The following is a 26,307-nucleotide window of genomic DNA, read 5'->3' as shown; positions in this document are numbered from 1 at the left end:
AAAAGGCATTAACTGCAAAAGTGGGCAAATCTAAACTTATATTCTTCCCGTTATTATCACTTTTCAAATTTAAATTTTGCCTTTTACATAAATAGCTTAATTATGTTTCAATAGAACTAATTCTTGAGCTCAAATCACCTCTTCAAATTCTTTCACACATATAAGCTGAGGGAAACTATTCCAAAATAGCAAAGCAGATAAATGATAAAGAACCACTAAATTAAGATTAATAAAACTTCTTGAAGGAAATACAAAGATCACATTTTTATGAATTATAAAAAAGGTGTTAACAATATTGCCAATCCTTAACAGTCTGTACTAATGGAAGGAAATTTAATAAAATATACAAATAACTTTAAAACTTCATTTAACTCATTGTATTTCAACCACCACCCTTTCCCAACAAGTGCAGAGTAGCTTAACAGTAGCCAAATTGATACTTTGACCTTCTCTGACTTATCCAGTCTGCCCTCTGGTGGACGTGCTAATGAACAGTGAAATGGCCAAGTAAGAGGCAGCAGGGGGAAAGCAGGACAGGGGCAATATAGTAGAGATACCAACTGGATTATTCTATGGGATGGAAATAATCAGAGTAGTGGTATTTTTACATTCCCCCCTGAAAAGCAAATTCATCAATTTTTGGCCACAGGTCAGGCCTTAATTTTAATTCAGTTTTACCATTTGGCTGATGATTTGTTGGCTCCAGTACTGGGTGAATTTCTTTCAAAATCACGTGAACCACTTCTTAAAGGTAATTTGATTAGAGCTAAATTTTTTTTCAGGATGGGATGGGGGAGAGGAGCAGAGTATTCCTGCATTAATTACAGATTAGCTTTCTCTGTTATTCCACGTCTTGGGATCTCTTTAAAAAAAACATCAACTGGAATCAGCATGACAGAATAGCAAAGTGAATTAAAAAATATGATACACAATTTCTATTTCTGCCTCTGCCAATAACCAGCAGAAGGAACATAAACAGGATTGTTTAAACTCCCTGAACTGTAGTTTCACTGTCTGTAAAAACTAGGTTAATTTTATTTATGCCATCTTCCGGTTTTAAAAACTTTCACATTTCAAAAATACCTTATGTATTTAACCCTAAACCAGTAAAAGTAGGCATATATTTTCTACACTATCCCATATGAAATGATGACACAGGACCCTAAAGTTGAAGGTTAGTGTACTCCATCAGCCCTTGAACCTCTTCTCATTCCCCAATTCATAGTGTCTTCATAGACAGTGAAAATTTCCAAGGAGGTGAAAACATTTCAGGTAAGTATTTTGCAAAGAGAATGGAAATTAGAACTGATTAGAGAATTTAAACTTCTTTTTCCCCTCAAATTAATTGCATGCTGTGTCATGTGAAATAGGGCATAACATATTACTTTTCTTTTTCCCCTCAGATTTTATCTTCTTTATACAATACTAACTTCCTAATTTGGGTCCATTCAATTGTCCCTTTCAGAAACATGGATTTAAAGGAATTATTTTCATATGCCAATATGTTTTGGGAAGAAAATGTATGGTATTATTTATTTAGATATATTCTCCAATTATTCTCATGGAGGTTAACAATGATATTTTATTAGGGTTTCCTTGATTGTATCTTCCAGGTAAAACTTTGGTATTCAGCATCTACTAACTATAGGTAAAGAAGTACAATCTGATAATGGTTTGTTTGGAAGGCAGATTTTCAAGTGCTAGTACTAACTGGCCACAATACACACAGTGGTTCAAGATGCACCACCAATTATGGTTGTGGTTTTCTTGGTTGGAACACAGGGGGCTTAACTTACCTACCTCGTAGGAAGTGGAAAAACAATCAGTGCATGTGAGGTGCTTTGATAAGCTTTGAGACTTAGATAAAAGAAATCAGGTAAGAAATAAACTACTGGTGCTATGTTCTCCTGTATACTAGGTTACAGAAAAACTGAAACCAAGGCCATTGATGTGAAAAAGAAAATGTTAAAGAGATTTTTAAGAGGATCAACAGCACCTGAGCTCAATGAGATTCATGACCGGTCTGTTTACCTGCTGCCTCCTCCTGTGGCATTGTGGGAGTTCTTCGGGGCCCCTGTGTCCCACTGTTCTTGTCACTGTTGTTTTCCTCCAGGCTGCCTGCTGGCTCCTGGGCTTTCATCAGCTGGCTCAAGAGAACTGCCAACATATTCTGCATGTCAGCTGGTGTGCTTGATGCTTCAGGGGTCATCTGTTCTGCTGAAGGCTGGACCACTGGGGCGGGAGGTGCCTCCTTCAAAGACTCCTCTGGGGCTATGGACTCTGAGTCCTGCTGCTGGGAAGTGGCTTCTGTCAGGGCACTGATGGATTGGTTCAGGGCCTCCAGCTGCTGCTGTATCTCTGGGTTAGAGTGGAGGTTAAGCAGCTGTGCCATTTGAGGGATGCTCAGGTCAGTTTGGCTCTGCAGCAGGTTCAATAACACTGCCAATTCACTTTGATTCAGCTGCTGTGTGATATCACCAAGGCCTGTGGAGACAGTGAAGCCAACATAAGAGGACAGGCAGGACATAGGCCTTTGCTTTCTTCAAATGGCAATAGCAACTTACAATATCCAAAGAATGAATGTCATTTTGAACACCTCAATTTTCATGCCTCAATTTGTCATGACATATAAAAATATTCACTGTTTCATTTTTAATAGTATTTTTGGGCTTAAAATATATTAATGTTAATATTCTTTATACTTTCACTTAAAAAGATGGACTTCTTAAAGTGAAACATCTTTGCATTGTGTGTAAAAGTGATTTCATTTATTCTTCTAGGTCAGTAATTTTCAACCCTTACTGTGTATCAGAATTACTAAGAGAGATTTTAAAAATTCAGAATCCCCCACGATCTGGCAACTGTTTTGGGGAATCTATTTTTAAAGCTTCCTATAGAGTCTAATGTGTAGCCAGCATTGAGAACCTATGCGGTAACTGGACAGGAAAGGGAAAGTTAACCAGGAAAAGAATATCTGTAGTTCAGAAAAACTGTTGGTACATAGGAGATTATAATAGGTCATTATTACAAAATTTTGGATGTATTTAGTCCAAACCGTCTATGGAATTAACTACACTTGGCAATTGTGAGTTCATATGATTATATTCTACAGGTCTATCAAATCCAACTGACATCAACAAGGTTCCAAATTATGTGTGTTGAGAGCCAAGGGTGAACTAACCTTAAATTTGACTTACCTAATTTACTAATTTATGCCACACATCTAATTGAGATTCAGTGTGTCTTATTTCAGGAAAAGAAATTGATCTATTGTAGACTTTCTTGGACCACACCTACAAACTAGGTCTATCTCCTTTCTTTCCATCATGAGGACATACCAATCACTTTACTAATGCTTTAAGGGATAAAAACTGTAAGATACAAACATATTCCCTGTACTTGACCTTCAAAGCCTATTGAAATTGCTTATATAAGCACAAAGGCCCCATCCCAGCACTGACCTATTGCATCCCCAGCCCCAGGCTCCACCTTGCCAGGTGCAGGCTGAGGTGGTGCTGGGCTGCTGTTCTTCACAGGCTCAGCACTTGTCCCTGAGGTAGTTTCTTTTCTAGAGGCTTTGGATGGAGGTGGCTCTTCCACTACAACACCACTCTGTCGTTGTCGTCGCCGTTTCTTGCTCCACAATTCATGGCAATCTTGCCAATGTGGGAGACTGGAAAAGGACAAAGTAGAGAGAAAATATATATGGGAATACAGAAGTGAGTGAATGGAGTAAACATGGAATTAAAATGGAAAGGCAAAAAGGAGTGGGAAAACATAAAGCATAAAAAAATAACCAGAAGTCGTTTCTGTTTGGAAATGAAAACACATCACAGGATTTGTAATTAGTAGTGCTAATACATGGGTATGATAGTGTTTGAGTAATGAAAATGCTCTAATATTGACTGAAATGGATACACAACACGGGTGATTATACCAAATGCCACTGACTACACACTTCAGATAAATTATATGATTTATGAACAAAAACAAAAAAATTCTAGGGTGCGTTGGGGGAAAAATGTAAGATACAGATTATAGTAGTAATACTTTGATGATGCTCTTTAATAATTTGTTACAAATGTTTCACAACAAAGCAAGGTATTTGTGGTAGGGTGATATACAGGAGCCCTGTATGTTATACATGTTTCATTTATGAATGTTCATGTATTAATGATATACTTCAATAAATTGCTTTTAAAATGAAAACAAACACACAAAAAACCTCAGTGTAGAGCAGATGTAGCTTAAGTGGCTGAGTGCCTGCTCCCCAAATATGAGGTTCTGGGTTTGATCCCTGGTACCTCCTAAAAACAAACAAGCAAACAAACCAATGTGGACCCAATGTGGCTCAGTGGTTGAGTGTCAGTGTCTTGCATACAAGGTCCTGGGTTCAATCCCCAGCCCTGGTACCTCAAAACAACAACAGAAAAAAACAATTCTTGGGAGCAGATATGGCTTAAGTGGTTAAGCACCTGCCTCCTACATGGGAGGGAGGTCCTGGGTTTGGTTCCTGGTGCTCCTAAAAACAAAAACAAACAACAAACAATTTTACAGATGGAAGAGCCAGCCCAGGGGAGCCGATGTGGCTTGGTGACTGGGTGCTGGCTTCCCATACATGAGGTCCTGGGTTCAATCCCCAGCCCTGGTACCTCAAAAACAAAAAAAGAAACACAAAACCAAAACAAACACCAACTCTCACTGGGGAGCAGATGTAGTATAGTGGCTGAGTGCCTGCTTCCTATGTATGAGGTCCTGGGTTCATTCCCCAGTACTTCCAAAAAACAAAAAAATCCTAGTTAAGTCAGTAAATAGGCAGTAGTAATATAAAATAAATCAGGAAAACGGTAGTCTGAGAAAATAAAAGTTCAGAAGTCCAAAAGATTTCTACAGTAAGAAATGAGGTTCTTGCTAACACCATACACACAACCTGTTATATAAACTCCCATATTAAAGTCAAATATTTAAATTTTATAAGTGTTCTTGCTTGAAATAACAATAATAAAGGAGATATTTATTGGTTAAGTTCCAGTTGAAAATAAACAGGAGGACAAAGATGAACGGCCAGTTAATACCTACAAAATGTCTAGGAAAGCAGAATGGTGCTGATTTAAATCTTGGAACCACGTAAGCACATGATTAAATCATTTCTATGTAACATCAATTCATGTGTTATTTGGTCAATGAGGACCAAAAACTGGTTCTTTCTTCCACACACTAAATTTTCATGACTAGATATCAACTTTTTAATTTGTAGGGTTTAGTAAATACATCATTCAGTATATTTCTAGACTTCCCCAAACTCAATAATGCAAACAGTCCAAGTAAGTTAAATCTTACTACAATAAAGATTACCACAGCCAAAATTCTCTATTAACAGGAAGAACCAAACTTTAGTGAAAAATTGATATATTTCAAGCCACAGGCAATGTATGAAAATTCTAACACAATAAAGGAATTTAGACATTTATTTGGAATAATCAGATTTATAGTTGCTATCTACTTAGGTTCTAACATCCTATCCATTTCTTTAAGATACAGTCTTTCTTAAAGAAAGAAAATATCTAAAAAATCTGACATGAACGTTACAACACTGTCAGTGATAAATTAAAAAACAAGACTTTTTTTTTTAATCTGCCAGAATGTGGGATGAGTCTAGAATCCCTGGGTATCTAAAGAATTCAGGACACATGACATGACAGTGATAGAGACTATTTAAAACTAGAATTATCCTTTTAAGTATGGGATATACATGGTCATCAAAGACAAAGGGTATTCAAGCAGATGAAATGGCTAAGAGCAAAAGCTAGAAGAAACATTTTCAAAGAAGTTGTATAGAGAAATATGCTGGGGACAAAAGAAAATAGCTTGAATCAAATTAGAACATATATCATAGCTAAATCTATTATCACAGCTAACTCCTTGTTAAAAAATAAATAATAAAACAAACCTCCTTATCAATCATAACACTTAAGGATCCCTCTCCATTTGTGACTTACTTGGCCATTTATGGTTCCTTTCAAAAACCTATTATTTTTTGAGTTTTTCATCTCCTGAGGCCTAGGCTGAGGTTTAGGGTCCCTTCACGGTCACCACCACTTACTCTGGAGGAGCCATTTTGCTGAGCTCGACATCTTTAAGGAAGTCACTCTGTAGGGTCTGTTCAGCTGTGCAACGCTTGCTAGGATCTAGTGTCAGCATGTGGTCTAGTAAATCAAGTGCTGCTGAAGGAATGCTGTGGAAAGGAACAGAAAAAGAACAAGTTCACAATGATTCCAGTTTTCAAACCTGTAACCTTGTGTCAAAAGGTCTCTGAATTTTCAGCTCCATGTGAAACTGTGGAAAAAGCTGGGAGTTGGCTAATGCAAACAAGCAGATTTGCTCCCACATAGGATTTAGGAAATGCTAAAATCTACAGGTAGGAAAAAATGAAGCTAGCAGCTCCATTCTTCTTTTGTCTCGGGAAGAGCAAAAGGACTATGAGAAAAAAATACATATTGACCAGAAGAAAAAATTACAAAAGGCTATGATAAAACTCATATATTTCAAAAAGACAATGTTTTCTGTGGTGTGCTGCCATGACAAATTATAACAACACTAAGTCTCTAGGCTAGGAAGAAGTCAAGACCTAACACCAGCCAGACATATTTTTGTCAAACTCACAAAGAGAATTCTTCTCGTAGACGCCTCCTGTATTGCTTCTTCGGTTTCATGGTGTTGAAGTAGGGCAACTTGATAACATCAGGCCACACAGCCGGGCAAGGGCTACCACAGAGTCGACTGAAAACAAAGCAAAAAGCAAGAGCAAGGAAGTGAATGAGTCAGCACCATGAATTCTGGAGGTTTAGAAGCAGAAATGATTGCATCCTGAGGTCTGGGGAATCTTGGCTTATTACATTAGAGTGCATGCAGAAAGGCAGAATTTGATCTCACTGTTTAAGGATAAAAAGAATTGGTTATAAGATAATCAAGAGAAAATACTGGTAAAATAATCCAAAATGATCCACACGTTTGGTTTTGTAAAACATGTTTTTAATCCCAAATAGGTTTTGATTACCATTTTGTTCAGTCGGTATTAATTTATACAAGAATCACTGAAGGGCAAAGTTGGTCCTACACCATCGCTACAGGGAAAACAGGGAGGAGATACCCCAAGACTGGAAATTTTGATGGATAACTGAGAGTATACTGCTTAACAAATAGTAAGAGTTATATACTACCTTTAAAAACTGTCTACAATGGCCTGATGTATTCTTTCCTTTAGTCTTATTGGGAAAACAAAACAAAACAAAACAACCAAACGTATCCCAACCCCAGACCTTCCCCGAAATCCTCTATGATAGAATCTATTTTACAATCACCTATTTACAATCTATAACTCTTACTAAATTTTGAGCTGAGGGCAAAGACCTATCTTATTTACCTCTGAATTTTAAAGTTTAAAAGAGAAAAGGAAATCTGTTGCATAGCAGGTTCAATAAACATTTGCTGAATTAATTTAAACTTAATCTAACCTAAGGTCGGAACAGCCGTAATGGCAAGCTTTTATATAAAGAAATAATTTTTTAAAATGCAAGGTAAGACATAACAATTCAGTGAACTACAACTTCGTTACATATATAGCCCATGACAAAAGAAACTTATTTGGACATAAAGAGTGTAAAATCATTTTGTAGAATGACTGAAAAGGGTTAGAAATTAGAGGAAAAGATTTCCTATCACACCCAGGCACCTAGAACACATGCATAGCTGTACCTGATCAGTTCTAGCTGAGCCAGTTCCAGATTGGCTTGAAAAATAGGCTTCTTTGTGAATAGTTCCCCAAGGATGCATCTAGAAAGAGTATAATTGAGAGGTCAGGAGTTTCATAAATGAAATTATAATTCTTGCAGTAAAAACAGGTTAATATAAAGGATTAAATCTGCCAGTAGATCAAACTCTTGCCATCTACAAAGGACAGTTTACAAATCAGGGCGTTTTTAACAAGGGGTTGATGAACCTGAATTTGAAATAAAAAAAAAAAAAAACATTATTCTTGTGGGGCTGTATTAGTATGGGTGGGATATATTTATTAAATAATACATAGTACAGTGTGGTAAGGGGTTGGTGGTTTTCACCTGACTGGCAAATGAGTCCTGGGAACAAAAAATGGTTAAGAACCTCTGCTATAAACAAAGTTCTAAGTCTTTTTTAAAAATCAATTCCACTGTAAATTACAGAAATAACTAAAGACTAAAAAATCCACACTTCAATTTTACAAAAATGCTTGGCGGTTTCTACAAAGGGAATGAATATTAGCTTTTTTCATTCATCTGCTCTGTTGAATGTGTATTATACTATAGGCCTCTTGGCACTTTATTTGCAAAGGAAACAGTTTATTTTCATCAGCTGGATTAAGTTTCAAAAGGGGGAAGCAGACTTGGCCCAATGGATAGGGCGTCTGCCTACCACATGGGAGGTCCACGGTTCAAACCCCAGGCCTCCTTGACCCGTGTGGAGCTGGCCCATGCACAGTGCTGATGTGCGCAGGGAGTGCCGTGCCACTCAGGTGTCCCCATGTAGAGGAACCCCACGCATAGGGAGTATGCCCCGTAAGGAGAGCCACCCAGCACGAAAGAAGGTGCAGTCTGCCCACTATGGCGCCGCACACACGGAGAGTTGACGCAGCAAGATGATGCAACAAAAAGAAACACAGATTTCCGGTACCGCTGATAAAGATAGAAGCGGTCACAGAAGAACACGCAGCGAATGAACACAGACAGCAGACAACTGAAGGGGGGGGAGGGGAAATAAATAAAAAATAAATCTTAAAACAAAAAAGTTTCAATAGGCTTTTCAAATAAATTGTGAGGAAACAACTTTACCATTTTGAAAAGTGCTTTCAAACCTATATGGACATATTTACATAGTCTCAAAGTCTCTCCCCATAAATTACTTATTACAAAGGAAAAACTAGTAGCTATCTGGGGTGGGGGCAGGGAGGATACAACATCTTGATCAAAACGAACATCATTAATAAGGGGCAAAAAGCGACTCCATGTAAGCATACAAGTGATACCACAAAAAGAATGTAACATCTCTTACATGGTATTCCAGCCAAAAGTGCATAACCTGAATCTAATTATGAGGAAATATCAGGTAAACCCAACGTGGATGACATGCTATGTAGTAACTGGACTATATTCTTCAAAAAAGTAAATGTCACGAAAGATGAACGACTAACGAACTGTTTCAGAAAAATGAAGATTAAAGAGAATGATATTAAAGAGAATGATAATCCTGGATTGGCTCCTGTATTGAGTGGGGGTGGGGAAAGGTTGTTTACAGGACATTACTAAGTACTGATAAAATGGAATATGGACTATAAAGAACTGTATTGGACAAAAACATTGTATCAATGTAAAATTTTCTGAATTTTATAACTGTACCATGGATATGTAAGAAAATAACTTTGTTCTTAGGAAATATACAGTAACTATTAAAGGCATAATGTATACAACTACTTTCAAATAGTTTTGGGAAAATATGTTATATATGCACATACATTCTATTCTATATATGTTTTTTATATATAGTCTATATTTATACATGTAGAGAATGATGAAGGAAAGGTGACAAGATGTTAAAAATGAATTGAACATGAATGAATCTCAAAATAATTATTTTGAAAAAAAGATGCCAGAGAGAGGAAAAGAGTACTGTAAAATTCCATTTATATAAAATTCTAGAAAATTAATTCTAGAAATTAATCGCTAGTGACAAAAAGTAGAATAATGGTTGCCTGAGGAGAAGGGGATGTGGATGGAAGAAAGGGATCACAAAGGGACACAAGGAAACTTTTGTGGGTGATCATTATCTTTGTTGTGGTGATGACTTAACTGGTATACATATGCCAAAACTTAACAAATTATACACTTTAATTATATGCAGTTTATTGTACACCTCAATAAAAAGGTTAAAAGACTCAGTGAATCTGGATAAAGGCTATACCAAAGTTTTTTATAATATTCTTTCAACTTTTCTTTAAGTTTGAAATTATTTCAAAATAACTAAAAATAGGGGAACAAATGTAGATCAAATTGGTTGAGCACCCAAGGTCCTGGGTTTGATCTCTGGTACCTCCTAAATAAAAAAAAATAAAGGAAAATGTTCAAAAATTGACTGTGGTGATGGCTGCACATATTGATATTCTATAAACCACTGAACTGTACACTTTAAAAGAGTGAATTGCATGGTATATCAATTATATCTCAATAAAGCTTTTAAAAAACAAAAAAATTACATGAATATTCTAAACTTTTTTGTATGCCTGAAATATTTCATTTCTTTTAAAAAGTGGGAAAAGAAAAAAATGGACAAAGACTCTGTTTTTCTTGTGCTTTAAAATGAGACTTAGTTATAAATATTAAAAAATAAAGCTGTAAAACAGTTTCATTTTGAAATTCTTCAGCTTACCTAAATTTAAGAAAGCAAAATACACCTAGCCTTTCTATTATCCAGAGTGAATACACTGACCTTAACCTTATATGACAAAAAACAAATTCTAATATCCAGTATCCTCTCAAACCCTCTCCAGAGTGGAAAAGTAAAAGTAAAATTTAATTCCGTCTCCTACATTAACTGCTAAATCAAGTTCCAAATATAGGATGTCACAACCAGTAATACAAGAGGCAGAAAAAAAAAGAAGTTGGGTTTTCAGGCTCCAAGAATAATTTGTTATACTAGTCTTTCTAGTTTCTCTCCTGATTTGCAAACTGAACTGCTCTACCAGTTCTCTATAAAAAGTACATCATAAAAATATCTTCGCAGACACTACATGACAGATCACTTAACTAGGAGGCTCATGTCAAAAGCCAAGCAAAATCTCAATTCAATGATTCGCCCAGTTTTAAAGTCTTAATTTCTAATCATGTTGTTGTCTTTTTAAAAATTTGTTTCCATCTCTTTGTTGGAGAAGACATTATTCTTTACATAATCAACACTTTTTTCCTACAAGCAAGTTGTTGGTTGTACAGACTGAAATAATAGTACCAACAGAGCTATGAACTTTCCCTACGCATCTTAAGGGGGCATTAACTTTAGAGCCTAACTGTGACAACCTAAATGCTAGTATCGTTAAAACAAATAGTCCAGAACACAAACAACAGCTTGAGTCACTAAAATTTAACTAAAGCCTCATTTGATTTGGGTAAGTTAGCAAAGAAATTTATGGTCTTCTCTCCAATACTCTTTTGAATTTTGAAAAACAAAGCAAAACAAACAAAAAAACCTAGAAAAACTAAAACTAAACAAAACCTGCAGCACTCCTTCAAAAGACCAACATTAATAGATGAAAAGTATGAAAAAAAGTGACATGCTGTCCTGGGAGGTATAAATGTCAGAATCATAAAGTATGAAGGTTGAGGACAATGCATGTAAATAAATTATACAACATAAACAACTAACATGGCCCATTTAAAACTTCTATGCTTCTAACATTCAAATTGTATTCTCTACCGTTTTTCAGTAAAAGGAACCAGGGAAATGGCTGATTCCAGGTTTGGAGCAGGAAATGAACAGGATGAATCTAGCACCAGAAAATCAGGAATCTTTTCAAATACTTCTATAGCCGTGTCAAAAGGACTTCCTTAAAAACAATCAAACCTTTACCCTATTTTTTCTAAGTGATCTGTACCTGGGGTTAGTCGAATAGATACACTATTGTTCTTTACAAAAGTATTTCAGAAAGGAATGATATAATTAGAATATGACCATTACAAAGCAACTACAGATGTATTAATGGATCTTGGCAAGGATCAACAATAGCTGATAATGTCTCAACAAGAGACAATTATATATTACTACAGGGTTACGTGAGTGTGTAAATCTGCCCAGATGGGGTTGAATATTTTATCACTGACATTGTCTAGAACTGGCCACACCTGGTGATAAGAAACAGACCAAATTATAGTTGGCTGTGTTACTGTTTTTAAATTTGCTACAGACAGTGTACTTATTTATTGCCTGCACTCTGGGCAGAGGCTCCCACTGCTGCCCAAACCCAACCGTGATGTAAACTGATTATACAACTTCAATTAGAAGTACCCAAAACTTAATAGGTTGAGAATCAAACTTGAATCCACCTATAATTTATAAAAAATAAGAAGGAGAAGGACTAAAAGCAAACACAAAACAAATAATCAAAAACCAACCAACCAAACAAACAAAAAACAGCAGCACAGGGATGCAATCAGCAAAATCCAGACTGTGGGAAACTATAGGACAAATGACTTAGTTTCTTCAACAAAAAATTGTAAGGAAAAGGTAAACAAGAGCAATGGAGGAGGAACCTATAGATGGGAGGGGAAATTTATAAACTGAAAGACTTGAGTCTTATGAATCAATTGCAATCTTGGACATCATCTGAATTTCTTATATGGATTCCAATTCAAAGCATTTTCACTGTGTGTGTGTGTTTTAAGACAACTGGGGAAATGTTATTTTTGTTTGTTTATTTTAAAGTATCCCTGTTATTAAGAAATTTTTGGCAGATTTCTCTAAAATACGGCCAAAAGTTTATCCATACCCTTTCAAACTTAAACAAAAGCTAAAAAAACACAAAAAAAACAATGTGAAGAAAAAAACAGGATACACACAAATAATATGTGAATCACAGACAAAAGAAAAAATTAAAGAGACTTACCCACAGCTCCAAACATCTATGGCTGGCGTATAACGTTCCTCTCCCAGAAGCAGTTCTGGAGGTCGGTACCACAGAGTAATGACTTTGTTCGTGTAAGGGCGACTGAAATGAAAACAAACAAAAAAACAGGAATGCCATAAATTTACAATGGCTTTTGATTAAAAATACTTGTACAATTAAATACAAATAAAACAGCTGACAATTGGATGGGATTGTTAAAACAGCTCCAGAGCAATATAAGAGTTCAAAAGTAAACTGCACATTAAATCATTACGTATTAAATGAAGTTTAATAGCAATAAATAAATAAATAAATAAATAAATAAATAAATAAATAAATAGATAGATAGATAGATTGCACAGAAGTAAGAGATGAAGAAAGAATTTCCATTCCAATTTGGGATGACTTGCTTCAATCAAGGACTAAAATTCTACATGCTAACATTCAGAGAAAAAATTTGGGAATGCTTAACAGTTATTGCACCTTGCAGAAAATACTAGAATATACAAGAATAAATATACTCTTTTTCCCATTTTCCACATTTAATTTTGACGAATGTCTCACCTCTCTTCAGAGTTATAGAGTCGAGCAAGTCCAAAATCTGCTAGTTTGATCTGCCCACTGTAAAACAAAAAACAAATATTTTCATGAATGACAGCAGTGGCCTCCAAACTACACCTGAAAAGTCAAGCACAATTTAGGAGTTAATAGGAATTCGAATAATAAATTTTAACCTCTATTCTCTTAGGTCTATTCTCAATGGCCACTTTCTCTTATTAAACCTCTTTGAACTACTCCAATCTACAACATTTTATGCCTTTTTTGAACTATCACTGCATTTTAAATTTGACAACCACATATTTTTAAAAATTTATCTTTTTTTAAACATATTTCTTGGTAAAGAACAGTACCTACAATCTGCTGTATCAAATAATTCATTGTGAAGGAAAGAAAAGGGATGAACTATTCTAAATTGAGAGGATTAAAAGGCTTAACAACCAAATGCAATTCATAAATCCTTGATTAATTTCTGGCTTGAACAAACTAGCTGCAGAGACACTTTTGAGACACCTGAGAAAGTATAAAATATGGGCTGGATATAAGAAGATATTAGGGAATAATTAGTTTTGTCAGGATATTTAGAATAAAATGTCTTGTCAGTGTAAATTACTTCAAAATACCCAAGCATAAAAATAGAAAGCAAATATGATAAAATGTTAGTAATTATTAAATGCTGCCATGAATAAGTTATATATTCATGTCTGGATTAATTTTGACATTTTTTCATAATAAACTGTAAATCATAAAAATGTTGTGGTTGTAATGTTTTCAGATGGGGAAGCACAGCTTTGATCTGAGCTAACAATTTTTATAACAAGGCCTCTTCACTAACATGCTGCCCTCTTTTCCCATGCCATGAAGATATATGACTATAACCTTAGAGGGATTTTCAAGCTTTAATGTGAAGAAGAATCATCTGGAGAGTTTGGTCCATGAATTATTATTTTAGAGAGATCACAACTTTGTTTCAAATCTGCTCAGTATTCTTTGATAGTGCTGTCAAGAAACATTTTTTAAAAAATTGAGATACTATTTGAAAACCAACAATTTTGGATTAATCATAGTGATCTAAATTCTTGTGTATCTTATTTATTCGTATTTCTAGGCTGTGTTACCTCCTGGGGAATGACGAGCCAGCTGTAGGGGGCTCGTGTTAACTCAGCTGCCTGATAAGCACATATCAAACAGAAAAGTGACATAGAAGAAAAAAGAGGCTATGCTAGAAGGTGCTCCCCAATGTATGAGAAATGAGACAGAATATTAAAACAAGTTTTAATAGCCTCAACATCCTGCATGCTTATCATTTCTGGTAACAATTATAGGTACCTCACCCACTTGCTTCAAACATCAAGTTTTCTTAATTTATAAGCTAATTTCAAAAAGAAATAAAAAAATACTTCCTGAGCTTTATAGTGGGACAAAGAGAATTCCTCTAATTTTCTGATATCCTAATTCTGAGAGCCTAAGATGATCCCAGACTGAAGGAATATAGTCGGACTAAAAGTTAAAATGGTGACAGTCATATAGTTATAGAAAATTAGGCTAGACCAAAATATCGTTAGCACCCAGTATATTTCCTGCCTGACATAGTGAGTGCTAAATAAATGTTTGCTGAATGAAGTCGGGCTGTGATGCACCATCCTTGCAGCACTTTTATTAATTACTACTTTCCCCTTCCAACTAAGCCATGATGGTCATACAACACGAGAAATATTTGTAAACATTTGGTAATGTAAAATAGGACAAAAATGCCATCACATTGTTTATTAGGGCACATCATCACAGAAATAAACTAAATACAGGGATCTCCAAGTATTTCATGGCCCCATTCTCTCCTAGTTCATCAGCCCTCCCTCACATTATACATATTCTGGAAATCTTGGTCAAATTAACCAAACTAATACTTCACTTGTGACCTCCTGATATATCTAATCCATAAATACCGAACTTGCCTTTTCTGCTTCTACCTACTGAATTGAACATAAGATGAAGGGGGGGGGAATCACACCATCAAATTAATTGTTGCCACTGCAAAACATGCAAAACCTACCTCAATTAGGTTCTCAATGTTGTTTGTTAGTTCTTGTACTTGCCTTTGGTCAGTAACCTCTCTTATTCTGCCTGGCTGTGATTACAAACCTTTGGTATTCTCCCTTAATGTCCTAATCCATCCCCCACCCTCTCGCTTTCAGTAAATAACCTTCTTCTTCATTGCAAAGAAAAAAGTTACCAGGTTATCAGGAGTTATTAGCTCTGTAACATCCTACCTTTTACCTGTAAACTTACTTGCATCTATAAACCTTCCTTTCCTCTTTTACTTCAATTACTGAAAAAGATGTGTCAGTGCCTTTTCTTTTTTCAAGGATAACTCCTCCCCCTGTGGCCTTGATCCCATCTCCTGAAGAACCTTGCTCCTTTAATTATTTTGGTTCTTTCCTGAATCTTCAACTTTTCCCTTATTCATTTTCTTTCCCCTTAGGATTTAAATATGCCCAAGTCTCTGCCATCTTCAAAACAAACAACAACAAAACAAAACAGAACAAAAGACACAAATATCTCCACCTTCTCACTAATTGTGTGCACCTAACTTACTCCACACTAATGTCACCACTGACCTCCCTACCAGCAATGCCTTGGTTACTTTAGCACTGATCATTTCCTATGATATTCTTAGGAAGTCTTATCTAAAACAATTTGGTCTCATTAGTAACTATATAAATAAACAACCTAAAATAACGATTATTTGTATAACTGAAAAACAAAAAATAAACCAAACTAGCATCATTGAATGTCTATCACCTGTACAGATAAAGCTTAAGCTACTTAATAAGGTACAAAGATGTTCAAATTGCCTCTCTGCCGTTGTCCAGCTTAACCTCTTACCTTTATATGCTTTACCCTTCTTGATCGAGCAATATTGATCTATTTATACTTTTCCAGACATAATATATTGTTTCATGCTATATGCTTTTGTGCATGCTATTTCTTTTGTCTAGAAACTTGAAGTCTCCTGTTGTCAGACTTTCTGATAAATTCCTACTCATTCCTCAAAATTCTTCAGCTTAGGCTGCATCTTCTCAGATGTTCCCAAATTCAAGGAAAAAATATGGGCTTAATGTTTACTGAATTGAGTCATTTACTTATTTAATGCCCCTATAAAACCCTGAGCTCCAGAAGGTGACTAATCATCCTATGCAGGATTTTTAGTGTTGAAACATTGACAGAGCTAAAATCAAACCTGGATGAGTTACCTAAATAACCAAACTCTAGCCTGATTTTAATGTATCAGACTTGCTCTTTATCCATCATTAGGTAGGAACTATTATGAAAGACTACTGTGCATAATACATCTGATATCACTGATGAAAAGTAGGCAAGTAACCAGGGAGGAAGAAAGCAGATGATAAAAACAAAAAACACCTGTTCATCACGAGATTCCTGTCTGTCTACACTATTAAAACCTGGAAGTACGTGCTAGACAGAAAGGCCAATTACCCACTATAACTGTTTTTTTCTGAAAGGTGGTCAATAAGAAAAGCTCTCAAGCAGCTTAAGGAGTAGATCTATTTATCCCCACTAAATGAGAGGGAGTATCATTAAGAACTCAACCTTTGTTTCAGTTTGGTTGGGGTCACAAGAATATTATTTACTAGCTCTGGCAAAAGACCTTCTGAACACTCTTACAGGATCTGAGTGATTCTCTAAAATGCCTGCATGTAAAAACCTTTATAATCCTTCCTCTATTAATTTCTTACAAAAACTGAATCTGGATGCTGTTCTGAAATTATACATATTAGATGCGTGCCAATGCAAAAAAACCTGCATTATTGAGTCTACCTACAATTCTAATTAATTAGCTGAAATTAATGGGATCAGAGGAGAGGAAGAAAGTGCTTAACCTCATTTAGTTACTATGTTACCTGTTGTTCAGCAAAATGTTAGAACACTTAATATCCCGATGCAAAAAATTCTTTTTGTGACAGTAATCCAATCCTTCCATTAGCTGTTTCATGAACGACTTGATATGGTCCTCTGAAAAATGCACCAAACCAGATTCTAGCAATCCCATTAAGTCATGGTCCATATACTCAAATACAAGGTAAAAGGCACCTAAATAAGAAGAAAAAAATTAGAAACAAGAAAAAAAGGACTCTCTGAAGTAATCCTTTTATAGAAGAAACAGAAACTGAGTAGTTGAGTAACTTGCCCCTTTTAATAAATAAATAAAGAGAAATACTGTTTGAGTTAATCTTCTGACTCCTAGACCAATGCTACTTATGTCTTGAGGGAACAACTACCCTCATCAGGTTATACTGTCACATCACCTCTGCATTGGTTTTTGTTTGTTTATTTAGGAGGCACCAGGGCCAGAACCTGGGACCTCCCATGTGGGAAGCAGGCACTCAATTGCTTGAGCCATATCCACTCCTTACATCAACTTTTTTAGGAGGTACGAGGATTGAACCCAGGACCTTGTACATGGGAAGAAGGAGCTGAACCACTAAGTTACATCTACTCCCCAACAAGAGTTGATTTTTTTCATTTGTTTTGTTTTTTAGAAGGTACCAGGGATTGAACCCGGGCCTCATATATGGGAAGCAGGCGTTCAACTATCTGAGCTACATCTGCTCCCCTCTACTGACATTTATGATCTAAACCAGTGTTGGGAAATTATGAATTTTGGGGCAAATATAGCCTGCTGCCTGATGTTATAAGAAGTTTTATTTTTAACACAGTCATGCCTATATATTATTACATATTGTCTATGACTACTTTTGTGAAGATCTTTAAGTCAACAGGACCCACACACTATGCCAGGGATAACACAGTATGTTTGATAGAGATTATTAGTGAAATTCATGGTATTTAATAACTGAAGGAAGGATCATGTAACTCAACCCCCCTATGTATTTTTCTTTTTTTAAGGAGGTACTAAAGCTTGAACCTGGGACCTCAAACATGGGAAGCAGGTGCTCAACCTCTGAGCTATCTCCATTCCCAATGAGAATTGGGTTTTGTTTTTTTTTTTAAAAGGATGTACTAGAGATCGAACCCAGGACCTCATACATGGGAAGCAGGAGCTCAACTATGTGAGCTACATCCACCTCCCCACCCCTAAATTTAGAAGTTTAGAGGAATGAGAAGTACTCCAAGACAACAGATGTGAAAAATTTGAAACCTACGCTATCCCTCCACTTTTGGCAGGATGCACTATGGAGATAAATTTTGTAACGTAAGAAATACTAGATCTAGTTAGACAATCATCTAGTCTAAAATTCTGTTTCATAGTAGTATAAAGTCAGGGATTCTTAATCTAGGAGGTAGACTTCAAGTACTCTCTGAACGCTCTGAAATATTATGCAACATTTTAAACATGTGAAATTTTTTTTTTGAAGAGCAGAGTCCACAACTTTCAGAAGATGTTTACCCCAAAATAGTTAGGAACCACTGCATTAAAGGAGTTACACTGGAGAAGTTTACCTAAGACCTCATTACACAAATAAGAAAAAACAAAGATTCCAAAATAAGTGGACAAATGACAAAGACAACTCAAAAAAAAAAAAAGAAAAGGGAAAATAAATAAAATTGATATATGCATGGAAAAACCCTCAGAAGTAACATTAAGAAATGCAATGGGGGGGGGGTGCGTGAGGGAATCCCCTATATTTTTGATGTAACATGCATGTAATCTAAAGCTTCTTAAAAAAACAGAAAAGAAATGTAATCTAAAATAATATACTTTGCCTATCAAGATGACAATTATTTTTAAAGATATACTCAATGTTGGGGAGGTTTACAAATTATTTTTTCTTAAAAGCAATCTAACATTAAATATGAAAACCCCTTGACCAAATAATTTTATTTATAAGAAGGTACACTACAAAAATGTAAATGAAAATATAAAGATTTATGTACAAAGGTGCTAAATATAGTGTTACAATTTTTAAATTGGAAACTAAACACTCAACAAAGGAATGATAAAGCTGGTAGGGAGTGGAGGTGGCTCAAGTAATTGGGCACCTTGCTCCCACATGAGAGGTCCCAGGTTCAGTTCCCGGTGCCTCCTAAAAAAAAAAGACCACCAGCACACAACAAAGAGAGACAGTGAATGCAAACAACAAAGGGGTGGGAAAAATAAGTAAATAAAATAAATCCAAAAAAAAAAAAAAAAGTAAATCTTTCTGTACAACCATTAAAACAGTATTTATGCTATGACATGTTATAAATAAGCACTAAATATACTTTGATCTCAGCTATGTGAAAATAAATATGCAATGTATAATATAAAATTACTTAAGGATATAAGCCAAAATGCGGTTTTCTACGGGTGGGAGTAAATTGGGATAGAGTGGTAGAGAGGTGATTTCATCCACCTATTTATTAATTTATGATAAAAAAAATAATTTAAACAGTACATGATAAATAATTTTAGTAGTACAGAATGGCATGGATGAAAAGTCTTTCTCCAAAAGCAACCAACATTTTGGGTATCCTTCCAGAAACTATCTATATATCATATTATTTTTATAATCAGAAAAGAAAAGTCCTGAGACAACCCAGAAATATACTTAGTACTCTTAATTCCATTCAGGTCCGACTTTCATTAACTTATCTAAATACCATTGTGTAAGCAGAGGTTCCTTTTGTTTACTTTAAAACCTCATCTATATAACTCAAGAGGTGCAGCTCTTTCTAATGCTAATATCCTTGAGGTTCTGAAAATAAGCTTAACATTATTCATTACCTTACTAATTTTATGTGTCTCAATCATATTCTTTTTTTTTTTTTTTTTTAAAGATTTTATTTATTTATTTAATTCCCCCCCCCTCCCCTGGTTGTCTGTTCTTGGTGTCTATTTGCTGCGTCTTGTTTCTTTGTCCGCTTCTGTTGTCATCAGCGGCACGGGAAGTGTGGGCGGCGCCATTCCTGGGCAGGCTGCACTTTCTTTTCACGCTGGGCGGCTTTCCTCACGGGCGCACTCCTTGCGCGTGGGGCTCCCCCACGCGGGGGACACCCTTGCGTGGCAAGGCACTCCTTGCGCGCATCAGCACTGCGCATGGCCAGATCTACGCGGGTCAAGGAGGCCCGGGGTTTGAACCGCGGACCTCCCATATGGTAGACGGACGCCCTAACCACTGGGCCAAAGTCCGTTTCCCTCATATTCTTTCTTAACATTCTAAACTATATTCACAGAAGCCATGTCTTCAGTTGATTCAAAAACTCTATTTTCAGTTGCTCTTTATACCTTTTTCAAATTTGCCTTAATAAGAAAAGTAAGTTGGATGATGTCAATGTGTAGACTACTTCAATGGAAACAACATGAAAAATGTTATTCCCCAAACAGGAACAAATGCTACAACTTCAGGAAACCAAACCACTATGTTACTGAAGAAGACTGTTCAGAAGTCTGTGCACTGAATTCTAAATTATATCAGTATAAAACTACATAAAAATTATGGATGCATATAAATAAGCAGAAGGGATGAAAATAAAAGTAACTGATATAGGTGGGTTTTAATTTCTCTTGTTATTGCAATATAATTTGTAATAAATAGACTTAAAAAACAAAGACTTAAAAAACCTAGGAGGGAAGTGGATATGGCTCAAGCGATTTAGCTCCTGCCTACCACTTGGGAGGTCACAGATTCGGTGCCTGGTGGCTCCTAAAGAAGATGAACAAGACAGCGAGCTGATGCAACAAGAGACATGAGGAGAACATAATGAGATACAACAAAGCAGGAGGGAGCAGATTAGGTGCCTCCCTCCCACATCAGTGGTCCCAGGTTCAGTTCCTTGTGCCTCCTGAGAAGAAGAGCACACGATAAACAGACACAACAAATGTGAACAACAAGGGGATGGGGAAAAATAAAACAAAAAACCTAGGAAAAGTTGTTTGGAAAATGGTCATATACTACTGGCTTTATTGAGTATTACAGCAGAACCTACCTAATTCATATTTTAATGATTAATAACGATTTCTAAAAGTATAAAGAGTATATCGATGAAGAATGGACATTTTACAAAATCTGCCATTATCTTAATTCTGGTATGGAAAAAACTGGACCTTTGCACTACTTAGTCCAAACTTCAAACAGGCAAACAAGCTAAGAAAGGAACTAAAATTTTACTCATCTACTCTGAAGAAACACAGTTCTTTGCTAGTACCTTTGTCTTTCTTGAAATCCAGGGCATCTTGTTTATCTGTGACAATTTCCTTCATGTTAACAACACTTCGGTGGATCAACTGACGAAGGATTTTGATTTCACGAATGGCTGTGATGGGGAAGCCCTCTTTCTCATTGTCTAGTCTCACTTTCTTCAGGGCAACTAGCTCCCCTGCCGAAACAAATCAAAACCATTATCATTATTAATTAGTATTTTTTAGCCACCATCATAAACCAGCCAATATATATCCTTGCTCTGAAAGACAGACTTAACACCTTTTTTGACATTTATATACCAGATTCTATATTATAAATTAAAAAAAAAAATTGCCTATGTTCCCTTTCTTGACTGTGACTTTTTTAAAACTTGGAGTTAATTTTTATTTCAATATTCAGTAAGACCTAAAAAAAAAATCCAGTAATTCAAATACTTATTTCATCTTCAATGATTTCCCCCTTACCAAACAAATAGCAGGACAGAAATTTTATTTTTACCCTCACTTGAATTTCCAACAAGTTATAAAATGTTTAGAATAGACAACAAAAGGATGGTTTTTAAACAGTAAGAGTAATATTATTCTTTTGGAAAACATCAGTTTAGTAACTTTTGGAGACTACATTAGAACCAAAAAATTATTTTCCTTAAGATATTAGTATTGCTAAACTTTACCTTCTGACAGAATTTTCTAGGAATATTTACCTGTGTCTTTATCCTTGGCTTTATATACTTGGCCATAAGTTCCCTCTCCAATAATCCCAATAATGTCAAACTTGTCCACACAGCGTTTCCCCCAGTCACTTTCCGTTTGTCTTCTTTCTCCATAACGAGGGCAACAAATTCTTAAAAAGGCAAAACAAAAATAGAAGAAAAAACTGTAAAAAAAACAAAAACCCCACACCAATTCAAATAAAAGATAATTCTTCTATGATGATTTCACCGTATCTTTTATAATTTCTTCATTACAAAGGAAATAGTTTGAACAGTTTCTCACAGGGGCTAAGGCATAGATTTGTGGTTTCAGGAACATAAGGTCAAATAATAGATTTGCTGCTTACTTCTTGACTTCTCGAGTAATGACTGGCTTCCTCTACTGTAAAATGGGAAAATAATCTCTGTATCATAGGTTTACTATGAAAATAAAACACAAAAATTTGCACCTAATAAATAGCACTATTTTTATTATTATGAGAAGACTGCTGATAATCAAATCAAACCTGGATTCTACTACATTTATGAAACAGCAAGTTATGTGCTATATGAAAAAAATCCCACACATCAATTTTTCATTTATGTGTACATGGTTGACATACCCTCAATAAGAGGACTTCTTCCTTCTTTAAAACTCTTATTATCAATTCAAAAGATACCATGGGATTGGTGTTCAATATATATGTGAATTTAGTAATTACACGTCTAAAAACACAGATGAACAAATCTCCTAGAAAGCCTTCTAACTACTAGATAAAAGAAAAAAATTATTTAAAGACTAAACGTTGGGAAGTGGACTTGGTCCAATGGATAGGGCATCCTCCTACCACATGGGAGATCTGCGGTTCAAATCCAGGGCCTCCTTGATCCGTGTGGAGCTGGCCCATGAGCAGTGCTGATGTGCACAAGGAGTGCCCTGCATGTAAGGGTGTCCCCTGTAAAGGGGAGCCCCACGCGCAAGGAGTGTGCCCTGTAAGGAGAGTTGCCCAGCGCCAAAGAAAGTGCAGCCTGCCCAAGAATGGGGCCACACACTGGAGAGCTGACACAACAAGATGACACAACAAAACGAAACACAGATTCCCAGTGCCGCTGATAAGGATAGAAGCGGTCACAGAACATACAGCAAATGGACACAGAGAGCAGACAACTGGGGGGTGGGGGGAAATAAATAAAAAATAAATCTTAAAAAAAAAAAAAAATGAAGACCAAACGTTTATGATTTTACCAGCATGGGCTGTGGAATAAAACTGAAACACAGGTCAAAAGGTAAGGAAGAAAAGCTATAATTAAGGGTAAGCCCCTCCAAAGACTCACTTTGGTCTCTTTTTATGTGGTTGCTGAGGTGGTGTGATTGCCTTTGGTTCTGGAGAGTCTGGGGGAGATGGATCCCCACCAGGGAGCTCTGGAGGAAGAGGAAGGTCTGTAAGTAAGTGACGTGTCTTCTGTTCCTTCTCTCTCTTTACAGGTTTTGAAGGAAGTATTTCTTTTGGACTAAACAATAGAAGGGAGAAGAAAAATATCACAATTATTTAAAGGATATGCAAATAAAACTTTTCAATGAAGATTATAAAGTATGACTACTAAAAGATTATAAAGATTTTTAAGGAAAAAACATGCAATATAACATAAGGAAATGGAGTTTATCACAGCTAAAGATCCTTGGATTTTGCAAAAATATCTATAACATATTAAAGGAAAAACAAAAAATTTGAGATATTACTTGTAGGTCTAGTATCAAACTTCCTTTAGTGTCCTTCTAAAGTCTACTTGGATTTTCACTTAGATGAAATAAATGCAGGAAGTAATCATATTAAATTCACAAAATATCACTGCATCTCAAGAAGTTCACCATCTCTACTCTGTATTTTAACCAGCAAAGATTTAAAGAATGAATGAGGGCTCAACAATTTAACAGTACTACTATTACCAAAATTTCTAAGAGAACTTGGAAAAATGAAATGGTATTTTAGTGTTTTGTAAGAAACACAGTTAAGCTGTAAATCAATATAATGAAAAACATACTGACATCCTATTAGTCTGGAAACAGAAGGCAAACATCTCTGACCAGCCAAAATAACGCTCAACTAAATTCTAGGGGTAAAGAGTTCAAGCAACAATCTCAGAAACATGAAGGCACGTAGCAGGCCTCTCAAGATAATCAGTAAATTATAATAGTCCGTGAGAGGGAAAAAAAAGAGCTTTCCTGGAATAGATTGAAAAATACCAGTTTTCAGACTCAACTTTTTAACCATCTCAATTTATTTAGGAGTAAAGGAAGGATTGTGCTGTGTACATCTGCAGAAAAGATACAAATCCGTAGGGCAACATACTTATTTGTGCCTATAAATAAAACTATGCTAGATAATAATTCTTTTCTATTGCTTCATAGTATTATAGGTTGAAAAAGATCTGAGAATCCTCACCATTTTTTAAATTCCTCCTCCACTTTCCTGAGAGGTCATTACAAAAACGATATTTTTTGTATGAATACTTCCATAGGTATAAACCCTTGCAGCACATCTTTTTAAAGTGTGTTGCTGCCTTTGTGTGTGAAATTCTATTTCTACTCCAAAGAAAGAATGTTTATTCAGAGAGCTACTATTTCCTACAAATTTTCATCATTTTGATCCCCTCGTTTAAACCAGACAGTACAAGAGAATTCTATGCTAATTTGTACATCAGCCTGGAGAAGACAATGCAGTGAAAATGAACATCCGAAAGTTTTCGTTGAGTTATTGGTAGAGATGAAAATACATTATTTGCACTAAGGTTTTTCTGCCCTGAACAAAGCCCATTACCAGAAAACTCGAGCCAGAATGCAATACAGATTTGAAAAAAAAAAAAAGTTTCCCCAATTTTCATGACTTTCAGGGAAGAAAAATTCATAATTTCTCAACTACTAATGTCAGAAAATTCTTTTCCTCATGATCCAGAAAGAGATTTCTCTTGGTTCTATTTCACTTAGACAAACAAGAACAAGTGAAATATTTGAATTGACCCACCACCATTTTTTAAATTTTTTTATTGTTTTAGGTCCTGGGGCTGGGGATTGAACCCGGGACCTTGTATGTGGTATGCCGGTGCTCAACCACTTGAGCTATACTGGCTCCCCATCTCGCCACCATTTCAAGTAAATTCAGTCTATATTTTATATTTAAGTTTTGTTTTCTTCAAGATTTATGTTACGGCGTCTTATAAAAGTTTGCAGGGAAAAAAATGTACATTGTGTCTGAAAAATTACATTTTCAGCACATTTATTTCAAGAAATATGAATGATTGGTAGGATATGTACTAACAGTTCAGGGTACACAATTTGAATAAAGATCAAATCCTGTTTTAACAAATTTCACTGTACCAAAAACCTTGAAATAATGATGGTCCATAAAGACGCAATGCTTAACAATATGGTCTTTATCTTTTATTATAGTATACTCAGTAAAATATAGCTCTATAAAATTCCAAGAGCATATGGTGGATGCAGAGGGTCTAATGTAGAGAAACAGATACTGTAGTCAAAGTCCTTACTTAAGGATTCAGCACCAGGAAGTACTGATGTACCATATCAGTATCAGTTACTTCATGGTTTCCTATTTATAACTTTTTTTAAAAGATTTATTTCTCTCCCCTTCCTTCCTCCCCGGCACCCCCCGTTGTCTGCTCTTTTCTGCGTCCGCTTGCATTATCCGGCAGCAATGGGAACTGCATCTCTTTATTGTTGTGCCAGCTCTCCGTATGTTCGGTGCCACTCCTGGGTGAGCTGTGCTTTTTTCACGTGGGGTGGCTCTCCTTACGGGGCACATTCCTTGCGTGTGGGTCACCCCGGCACTGCAAGTGGGCCAGCTTACTACACAGGTCAGGAGGCCCTGGGGATCGAACCCTGGACCCTCCATATGGTAGATGGACGCTCTATCAGTTGAGCCACATCCGCTTCTCACCTATTTATACCTGATGTCAGATTCACATATGGTGAGTGGACTGCATAACACTTGTGTCTGATAATTAAAACAAAAAACAGCAAGCTCTAGGACTGTCCAAATTTTAAATCTCCTGGAATTCATGATAATGAGGCTTAATCTGCAGGTTCAACATAAATATCTCTAATAAGAAGACTTTATTTTTAATAAAAAAATAATCTGGAATTTACATTTGAACTATTTAAAAAGTAATTTAATTTTCCAATAGATAATTTT

At 35.8% G+C, this 26,307-nt stretch overlaps 1 protein-coding gene across 12 annotated transcripts in view; it reads right to left on the bottom strand.

The window, feature by feature from the left end:
• Positions 1–26,307, bottom strand: part of CDK12 (cyclin dependent kinase 12) — a 65,992-nt gene that overhangs the window by 23,372 nt on the left and 16,313 nt on the right. For all 12 annotated transcript variants that reach the window (XM_058284161.2, XM_071210639.1, XM_058284157.2 and 9 more), the window contains 11 exons: positions 23,432–23,608; positions 22,109–22,248; positions 21,410–21,580; positions 17,164–17,353; positions 13,247–13,303; positions 12,683–12,784; positions 7,756–7,833; positions 6,664–6,780; positions 6,104–6,235; positions 3,462–3,673; positions 2,032–2,484 (listed from right to left, as the gene is read on the bottom strand). In XM_058284161.2, the coding sequence (XP_058140144.1) occupies positions 2,032–2,484; positions 3,462–3,673; positions 6,104–6,235; positions 6,664–6,780; positions 7,756–7,833; positions 12,683–12,784; positions 13,247–13,303; positions 17,164–17,353; positions 21,410–21,580; positions 22,109–22,248; positions 23,432–23,608 (1,829 nt within the window). The remainder of the gene's footprint in view (positions 1–2,031; positions 2,485–3,461; positions 3,674–6,103; positions 6,236–6,663; positions 6,781–7,755; positions 7,834–12,682; positions 12,785–13,246; positions 13,304–17,163; positions 17,354–21,409; positions 21,581–22,108; positions 22,249–23,431; positions 23,609–26,307) is intronic.

The sequence above is a fragment of the Dasypus novemcinctus genome, chromosome 21, assembly GCF_030445035.2.
Source record: "Dasypus novemcinctus isolate mDasNov1 chromosome 21, mDasNov1.1.hap2, whole genome shotgun sequence".
Taxonomy (NCBI): Eukaryota; Metazoa; Chordata; class Mammalia; order Cingulata; family Dasypodidae; genus Dasypus; species Dasypus novemcinctus.
The sequence above is the reverse complement of the archived record's forward strand: the minus strand, read 5'-3'. Positions and strand labels throughout refer to the sequence as shown.